The sequence below is a fragment of the Mauremys reevesii genome, linkage group 9 (genome assembly GCF_016161935.1).
Source record: "Mauremys reevesii isolate NIE-2019 linkage group 9, ASM1616193v1, whole genome shotgun sequence".
Classification (NCBI taxonomy): domain Eukaryota; kingdom Metazoa; phylum Chordata; order Testudines; family Geoemydidae; genus Mauremys; species Mauremys reevesii.
In genome coordinates, this window is record NC_052631.1 from 49,543,242 (window position 1) to 49,552,839 (window position 9,598).

The 9,598-nt window shown below is 48.5% G+C and overlaps 1 protein-coding gene across 7 annotated transcripts in view; it reads left to right on the top strand.

Moving 5' to 3' along the window:
• The window catches only part of MAP3K13 (mitogen-activated protein kinase kinase kinase 13), a 144,185-nt gene extending 137,615 nt beyond the window's left edge, over positions 1 to 6,570 (top strand). For all 7 annotated transcript variants that reach the window (XM_039488924.1, XM_039488923.1, XM_039488921.1 and 4 more), the window contains one exon: positions 1,356 to 6,570. In XM_039488924.1, coding sequence (XP_039344858.1) covers positions 1,356 to 1,457 — 102 coding nt within the window. In that variant the 3' untranslated portion in view covers positions 1,458 to 6,570. The remainder of the gene's footprint in view (positions 1 to 1,355) is intronic.
• The last annotated feature ends 3,028 nt before the right edge of the window (positions 6,571 to 9,598 follow it).

Consider the following 9,598-nt stretch of genomic DNA (forward strand, 5'->3'; position numbering starts at 1 on the left):
GCATTGCCCCTTTAAGTACGCTGACCCCACTCTCAGTACACTGCCTTTTTAAGTAGATCAGCAAGCTGAGAGGGCAGCTGCTTCCAGGAAGCTCTGTCTGTCCTGAGCCCTCTTGTGTGTCCTCCCTGCTCTATGGAGATGGGGTAAACGGGGGGCAGGAGCAGGGGGAAGGGGGACACCCTGACAGCCCCCCCCCCCATTCTCTCCCCCATTCCCCCCCAGCAAGCAGGAGGCTCCCGGGAGCAGCTCCAAGGCAGAGGGCAGGAGCAGCACATGGCAGTGGGGGGGGAGGGACAGCTGAACTGCTGGCAATTGATAGCCTGCTGTGCAGCTGCAGCACAGGGAACTTGGGGGAATGGGGAGCTGATGGGGGGGGCTGCTGGTCCACCCTGGTTCCAAGCCCCACCAGCCAGCTGCAATGAGCTGCTCTTCCTGCAAGCAGTGGACAAAGCAGGCGGCTGCCAAACAACATTATAAGGGAGCATTGCGCAACTTTAAACGAGCATGTTCTCTAATTGATCAGCAACGTAACAACATTAACTGGGACGACTTTAAGTGAGGCGTTCCTGTACACTTTGATTTCAGTTACAACACAGAATACAATATATATGAAAATGTAGAAAAACATCCCAAATATTTAATACATTTCAATTGGTATTCTATTGTTTGACAGTGTGATTAAAACTGCGATTAATCGTGATTAGGTTTTTTTACTGTGATTAATTTTGAGTTAATCGTGGCTGTTAACTGTGATTAATCGACAGCCCTTATATACACCTTCCTATTTTGGTCAAACGCCAGTCTAAGGGGTTAGAATAACTTCCTCTAGGGCAAGTTATTCCTCATTCTCCACTAGGGGGTTTCTTGCACCTTCCTCTAAAGCAATTGGTGTGTTCACTGTTGGAGACAGGAGATTGCTCTGACTAGATATGGCATTTCCTGTGTGCCTGTGTTCTCCCAGCTTTCTTACTCTGCCTTCCCTCTTCCCCTAACTTCTATGGTTTTAGGAATTTTGCATTAGATTGGCCTATCTGCTGCTCCCCTTCCGGTTCTTTGTAAGTGAGACAAGTGGGCATGTGTGTGGGAGAAGGTCCTTGCTTTCCCTTTCCCTGTTCCACTAGTTACACTCTCTAACCAGCAGGTCTCTGTGGTGTGTGTTGGGGATCAGAGGTGACCTTCTGTGGATCCGCAATGCCCCCTGCTGGCTGCCAGAAGACAAGAAGTAATAGACTCACTGATGGGGACCTTTCCCTATCTCCTGCTCCTCCACCAATTAGCTGCTGATCCTGCCAGTGCAGTCACTCTGCAGTGCAGGGAAATCACTAAAAGAGTTTCCCTGTCCTTTTGCCTTTCAGAACCAGGCACAGTTTGGAGAATCGGATTGTGACTCTTCCGAGGGGGAGTGTTCTGATGCAACCGTCAGGACCAATAAGCCCTGCAGTTCTGCTACTTGGTAATGACAAATTCCCCACGAAAGCCCTCCTGATACTGGCATTTGGATTCCCCAAGACTCCCTTCATTTCCCCCACCCCCTCATACTTTGACAGGAAGAGAAACTGATTCTCCTTCCCATCTCAGAAATGATCTGCAATAACTTGAATCTCTGGAAAAATGTCCAAATGAAATTAATTCTCACTGAGCATTTCAATCAAGAATGGCAGGGATGTATTTTATTGAATAATCTAGCTACTGTAACATTGATATTTATTTTTTTTTTTACATTTTAACACTTTTTACTGTAAAGAGTGGACTATATATCAAGAGAGACGATAATTTGTTGCAAAAAAAGTTAAGAAAGCAAGCAAATGAAAGAGACACATCCTTGTGAGTCTTACATAAATAACATGACGGACACATCAGGATCTACTGCTGCTCTCCCAGGGGACCAGGCCTCATGGCCCTAAAGGTTGGAGAATAGATAGAGAAACAAACCAATCAGTCTTATCAAATGAAGAAGCATAAGAGAAACCTTGCTCAAAGGTAACCTATGAACAAATGGCATTCAGTATAACCAGCTGGGTCACTTTTAATCAGAAAGTGGACATGTTCCTGGAGAAATTTGGTACCAAGGTGCTTACATCCAGGGTCTTCTGAATCAATACATTCCCCCAGGAGTATGATAATGGGGGTTAATTTATGGGGTTTTGGTTTATTTTTTAATCAGCATTTTGTTGTGAGATCCTGCAGATGTATTCTAACCTCATTCTCTCTCAAGACTTGGTATAACAGCACTTTTTACCATCACCAATCATCTTCACTATGGCAGACAAAACAATGTGAATTTCCCGCTGAGCAGAGAAAGATCTTTCAGCTGCAGAGTGCCATTTTCCCACAGTTTACTTCCTCTCCTTACTTCCCATTCACCCATTTGTTTCCTTCAATTAAAAAAAAAAATCAAATCAGTGCTGGAAACACAAGAAGCATGGAAAGCACATTCTGCAAAGCCAGAGAACTAGTCTGGGGAGGAAACCGGAGACACCTGTACTGAACCTTCAGCGGCAACCTCCCACCTATCACAACATCACACAACTGGCCAGCGCCAAGGGAGAGAGCTGTGTATTGGGAGCAAACCAGGGAATACATTGGCCTGGACAACAGTATCAACCCTCCCTTTGTTCTGTTTATTAATGATTTGGTTTTGGAAGCATTAACAGCTGCCTGCCCTTCATGTCAGGCTTGGTGTAAAACAGAAAGCAAAATTTGGACTCAGTTACCTAAGGGGGGTGGGGGTGGGAGAGGAGAGAGCGCTTGATGTTGGTTGGGGGTGTGTTTTATGTGGGGGACCTCAAAGAGTGTATCCCACTCCTTTAAATTCCAGCCTGGAGGAGAAACTGATGCATTCTGGGGGTATCTGAAAGGCAGAGGCACTGACATTTGAGTGACCAGCCTAGCACCAGGGGCCTCACTGGCCCTTCCGTTCGGAAACAAACGGCTCCTTTTAACTGACACACAGAACAAAGATTTTAGTCCGTTTCTCAGTTATTTTCTCTCTGGAACAATTTCAGCTCTGCCTCAAGAGACCTGGGAAAGGCAGCTGCTCTTCCTCATGGTCTGGCTAGCATGGCTAGAGCAGTGTGTCCTGGGAAAATCAGCCCTCTTATAGAAGCCATGCACGAGCCTCAGATGACCGGCAGGAATGGACCGTAGGCAGGTTCTTCTGTTTGTTTACATTTTATGTTAAAATGTTGTTTTGAACGTAGCCTTGATAATTTATAGCCTAGTGGCAAGAATGAAGGGAAATGTTTTGCTTATACAAAGAGCAGTATTGTATGAGTTAAATTATTCTATATTTTAAATTTTTGTAGCTGGACTACATGTAGATCTTAAGTTATTACATTTTATTTATTAACTTTTCTGTAGATCAGAAGGTTGGCTTTACTGCTAGCACAATTGTTCTCTCTTCATGTGATGTTATTTCCTCCTTGTGCATCATAGAAGGATGGGAGCAGAGCTGGTTTCAGGGGCTGTCAGTATTTGCTCCCCTGCTGTGACCTTGCTGGTGCCATGCAGAGCACAGTCATTCTGGAGGCTGTGTCAGTCTGGGCTGGCCTGCAAGGCAAAGGAGGAGATACTCAGTTTCATGGGCTTTAGAGATCTTCCACATGGGTGAAACTGTGCAGTTTGAGTTTGCTCCTGATTAACGGAGGGACAGCAGGGTGTGAGTGTTTGGGGGGGGGGGGAAGGAGTGAAGGGAAAGGGTTGGACAGGAGCGAGTGCTTATAGTGAGAAATAAGCAAAAAGTTTTGAGCGAGCCTCTCTGGAGAGGCATTCTGGGCTGCTAGTACAGAGCAGGGCATCCTAGTGGTAGTGCTACAGTGGAGGTCCCAAATGCTCGCATAAAACAGCTAGATAAAGGAGGAGAGAGGACCATCAGCCACACCGTAGAAATTGAAGGCAGGGGCCAGATTGACGACCACAAATGCAGGGGGGACCAAATTCAGTGTGCCAGGGATGGGGAGGTTCACCCCAAAATGGAGTGCTGATGCCTGGCCCTGTAGAGAGCTTTAAGCTCCAGCAGAGGCTGTGCTGCTAAGGGTGATCTGGACTGTGATGTGCAGAGAGGGCACCCATGTGCCAAGCCAGCTTTGCTCACCTGAGATGTCAAGTGTTTTCTTAAGAGAGCGCTCATTTCCCAAGGCAGTCGTAGAGCATAGGCAAGAAGGGACTGTCTGACCTCATGCTGTAGACTCCCAGAGCCCTGAGTTAGGTGCTTCAACTCCATATCAATCAGACCCTGCCTGAGAAGGCATGAAGGATTCCCTGGTGCCCACAGGAGTTGTTTAGCCAGCACGCAGAGATAGTGGTAGCCCCTAGTGAGTGACATGAGGGAGTTCTCTGGAAGTTCTTAGACTTACAGTAGCACCTGCTAACATATACTGAGACGCACGTGAGTTTGTGGCCCTACCTGCTTTCTGTATCATATACCTCTTTACGCTTCTTCATGGCCTTGCCTTCAACCACATCGCTCAGCTCCACTGTCTGTCACAGTCACTCCTCACTCTCGTGGAGAGGCAGTACAAAATCATCCCCTTTGGTGTGAGCACTCTCTGCCCTAGCATTGGTCTGCTGCCCCTGTTCATACTCAGAGGCACTTCCCCCATTACCTGCTGGCAGGTATCTGAAATCCTCCCAACAGCTAGTGCCTCCCTCAGGACTCCTGCTAGTGTTGTTGCTCCTTGTGCACTGGTAGCATGTGGACAGCAGCTATGCTGTAGGAGGTGCCGGGCTCTCCTGGGTCATGACTGGACCTTGGTGTGCACTGTGCGATAGCTCAGGCAGCCCCTGAGTGCACCTGTGCTTGTCTCCATCCCAGAAGGTTCAACATGGTCTAGTTTTGCATCTGCCCTTAGTTGAAGGCACACGCACTTTTCCCAGCAAAGAATATGCCATGCAAGTGAGGATGTCCTGGCACTGAAGCCCCTGGCCTACATCCCACACACACTCATGGCAGCTTCCTTCTAACGTTCCAAACCTCTACACACCCTGAAGCAATAGGTAGTTAAAAAGGAAAAACTTACCAGAGCCAATCACCCCCAATGTTACTGGGCCAAGGATCAAAGCAGGCAGTGGTCAGGTGTAGGTCAGAAGCAATTTTAAGGTCCAAGATCTTGTCATCAGAGCTAAATGCAGAAGCCGTGAAGCCCTGGGATCTGGATATTTCAGTTCTTGCTTCTGTCCCGAGATATCGGGCCTCAAACATGCCACACTATGGCACATAGAACAGCTATTACTTGTGGAAGTTTCCAACCTATTATTTAGTCCCCGTCAGACTAGATGACCTTATGACCCTATCCAGCCTTGAACTGTGATCGTTTCTGGGCTCCCCTTGCTCAGGGTGCTGCACACTCGGATTTACGTCACTCAGGCAGGCTGCCTTTCCAGGCCAAGGCATGGGGTAACAGCCGGAGCTGTTTTTAAAAACTCCTTGAAACATCAGTGAAACAGTTTGCTCTGTAAACCATGTCTTATCCAGCATAGGATGCTGCAGGGCATTCAGGGGGTTGTTTTGGGGTGCTGGCTTTGCCACTCATGAAAAGTGCTGCTATAACTGATAGCACATCCCATTGCCATTGTCCCTCCATAAGGGCAGTGCCTCACACATCGCTGTATGTCTGATTTTTTGTAAATAGTGTGCAGAGGGTGAAAACCAAACCAAGGTATAGGAGTAGGATAGAAGTCCTAGGGCTACAGGTGCTGGCGCTCCTGAGGAGTGCAAGGTACCATATTTCTGAATGGGGGTTGAGTTTATGCAGGTATTCAAGGAACAAGGTAGCCTGAGGAGTACTGTAGTAAGGATCATAATCTGACCCGTGACATGAATAAAATCCATGCAGCTGTGCCAATGTTGGTGCAGTCTGATGTGCCAAGGTAGGAAGGAGCAGGCCGGGTTTTGTATTTCCGGGCAATAGCTCTGTAACATCTGCAAAGGAATGTGTCCATTTGTATTGCAAAGTCTAGACTTCATTCTCTGGTTAGACTGTAGCTCTTAGGAAGGTGAGAACTAGAGGCCAAGGCTGTAAGCCCAGCGTAACCTCACCGAAGCATGTTGACTTACTGTGGATTTACACGGGTGGAGCTGAGCGCAGAAGGTGCTGCTGTCTGGCTTGAGTGCAGAGTTTGCACGAGGGGATTACAAAGGGTGAGCTGCAGGCGGAAGCGCTAGTAACAGTGCCGTTCAGCCTGGACAAGGGCAGGCTCGAAATGCCCAGAGAACAGCCCCCTGGGTAGACAGGCTACTTCATTTTCTTTTCTTCCCTATAAACTCTCCTTCCCAGGAGAAAGGTGAGTTGTGGGCTCACTGCCCACTCCTCACCCAGCATGGCTTCTGACAGCTCCTCAACACCAGCCTGGCTTCTGGCATTTATGGTTAATGTTGTTTTTCCCACTGTGTGTTAAAAGTGACCATTTCATCTCAGCCCTTCCCAGTGTCTCTCATCTCCCTCTCTCTCCTCCTTGCGCTGTGGCTTCCTGATACAAACTTGATTTCTGTACTGAACAGTGTACAGTGATGGGAACAAGAATGAGTGTCAAAGCAAACAAATGCATGGAATAAAAAGCCAGTGTACTTCAGTACGTCCCGGGCGTGGCCTGGCGTCTGGGTGGTGTGTCATGTCTGAAGAATTTATACTAGAAGTTGTTGAACTAACAGAAAATGGCTGATCAGTTAAAGTGTCTTTGAAGTGAGCTGTGTTTCTGACTCCAGCTGTGCTGGTTCTGACCAGAGTCCTTGACTCTCCAGCCCGGCTGGCAGGGCTTGTCTGCGTGTACATTCCCAGCCATGGGAGCATGGCCATGATTCATAGATTCATAGACTCTAGGACTGGAGGGACCTCGAGAGGTCATTGAGTCCAGTCCCCTGCCCTCATGGCAGGACCAAATACTGTCTAGACCATCCCTGATAGACATTTATCTAACCTACTCTTAAATATCTCCAGAGATGGAGATTCCACAACCTCCCTAGGCAATTTATTCCAGTGTTTAACTACACTGACAGTTAGGAACTTTTTCCTAATGTCCAACCTAAACCTCCCTTGCTGCAGTTTAAGCCCATTGCTTCTTGTTCCATCATTTGAGGCTAAGGAGAACAAGTTTTCTCCCTCCTCCTGATGACACCCTTTTAGATACCTGAAAACTGTATTTTTTTATAGAAGTGCTGTTTTTCATCAGCTGACACAGATCCAGGCTCCACCACCACCTGCAGCTCAAGCCATTCTTCCCCCTCACAAGTAGTCTTGGCTCTGCCTCCCCATGAGCCCTCGCACTGGGCTTACCCTCCAGTCAAGTCAGGAGTGGGGGGGGGGCACCCTCTTTCTATCCAGAGTAGGGTTTCCCCTACCAAAACCCTCTCCTGCCAACTGTTCTGCTTTGTACTTTGAAAAAATTTTCCCCTCCCCAAGTCACCATTCAGAAAACAGTAACTGTCCAGTCATGAAAGCAAACAGCCATGCAATCAGAAAGGAGAGCTGGACTCCAGCCCCTTAGGGTCCCACGCATCCTTTTGTCAGATGGCTCAGCTGTTACCGCCACATAGTATGTTCACAAGCCATGGATGATGACCTAGCAAACACGTCAGGTCTGGTTGTGGCACAGTCCACACCATGGCAGCCAGAGAGCACAGACAGACATGCACACCACAGGGTCAAATCCTGCTTGGTAGGTGAGAGTCCTGTGCTCAGGGGCTGCAGGAACAAATACTCGGCTTTGCACCTGTTGTTTATGCTGCAGAGACAAACAACCCTGGAGCAAAGGAGGCTACGAGTCAGCCCTTCTGGAAATCTACCCACAGCACATGGGTAACCAGCCCCTCCAGGCCAGCTGTGCAGTCAGTTCCACTGGTGCTGACACAGGCCATTATGCTGAATTCATGCAGATGTAACAGCAGAATTGGGCTCAAGGACTTGAACAAATGAAAGCTGCTCCCTGCGAGGTGGGTACGTCTCTGCCTTGGAGGGTGATGGGCAGAGCTTTCCAGCAGAGAGGCAACTTAGCTGAAGCCCTGCAGTGACTCAGTGTAACAAGAAGAGCTCGGGCCCTTCTCCCAAGCCCTAGTTCCCAAACGCAAGCCCTGGATCCCTGCTAACACTGTCTGATTTAGCCTAACGTAACCAAGCTGCCTTCCAACCCCCCTCCAGCTCAGTTTCCCTTCCCTGGGGATGGCGCTGGCAGCTCGCCACAATTGTAGGCAAGAGAGACAGTGCACTGAAGCCACAGGGCTTCTCCCTGCCACCAGGAACCTCCAGGAAGAGCACCAGAGCACCCATTTCTTACAGTGCTCTCCCCTTGCAAGGTGCGAGCTGACCACACTCCAAGTCACCCACCTCCAAGGCTTTCACTACCCTTCTCTGTCCGGGGGTGAGCTCAGTGCTGTGGTGAAACAAATTAAAGCTGCACCCTCTTTCTTTGTCTCAGGTGGGTCTTGCTCCCTCAGCAGCTCATGTACCAGGAGAAAGCACAATTGCCTCTGTGAAGATTGCTTGACATGACATGTCAGGAAACTAAAATAACTAGATAAGCTACCAAATATGGATTTGGAAAAGACATTATGTGAGAGCTCAGAACCTAGGAGCAAAGGTGCATGTCTGAAAGCAGCCACAGCTTGGTGCCACACATACTTTTTTAAAGCAAGTATGACTTGGTGCTGTGCGTGTGCTAGATAGCAGCTGCGGCATGGTGCTGAGTGGCTATCCAGCTGCTTCCACCTCCCATGAGAAAAGGAGAAATCAGAAAAAAAAATCATTTGTAAAAGGAGACAGATAAGGCCAGGCCCAAGGCCTCCCATACTTGCCCTCCTGTCTTGTTAGCCAGTGTCTTATCTAACCTCAGCTGTGATGGTACAGTGCTAAAGGAGCTATTCATTAGAGCCGTGGTTCAGGAAACACTTGGGAGTCTGTCCCCAAGCAAGAGGCCTCGTCATCATCTGGCAAACAAGCACAAAAGATATAGAACTCTGTAGTTGAATCTGTTTCCTATAAAGAGGTGTCTGGCCCTAGGTACATGGGCATCATGGTATATTATTAACAACTCACCTTAATGCACCTGATGATATGCTGTCACAACTGCTGTCCATAGGGGCTATTTATGACACCATGTAGGGTGCCCAATGGCAGGATGCTGTGACAGTTGTCAGGTTCCTTAAGTTGACAGGGCCTCAAGGAGTTTCACGGACAGTGCCTTCATCCTCTCACAGACCTGTAGTAACAGTTCCCCTAGCATCTGTGAGACACCAGCTCCACTTTTATGTAACTTGGAAGGGGGTCTGATAAAGCCTGAGGTGGAAGCTTACATCGCATTACCTGAAGCCTGGTTTCTGGTAATGCTCTAGAGGGACGTATTGGCATGTTGGAGCATGAAGTGCTGGGCTGCAGGACCATTCCCCCAGCACTTTTCAACCACAATGAGGAAAGGCTGGTGTGAGGGGGTGTTTACCCCACACCAGCCTCTGAAGGGGTTAGGTGGCTACATAAGCCAAGTAAGCACTTCGGCTGCACCTGGAGGAGCCAGGGAACAATGAGAACTAATTAAATGATGAAGCTCACTCGGACAGGACTGGTATAAAGCCAGGTAGCATTGGGCAGAAAGGGGCTGCAGAGAGGAGTCT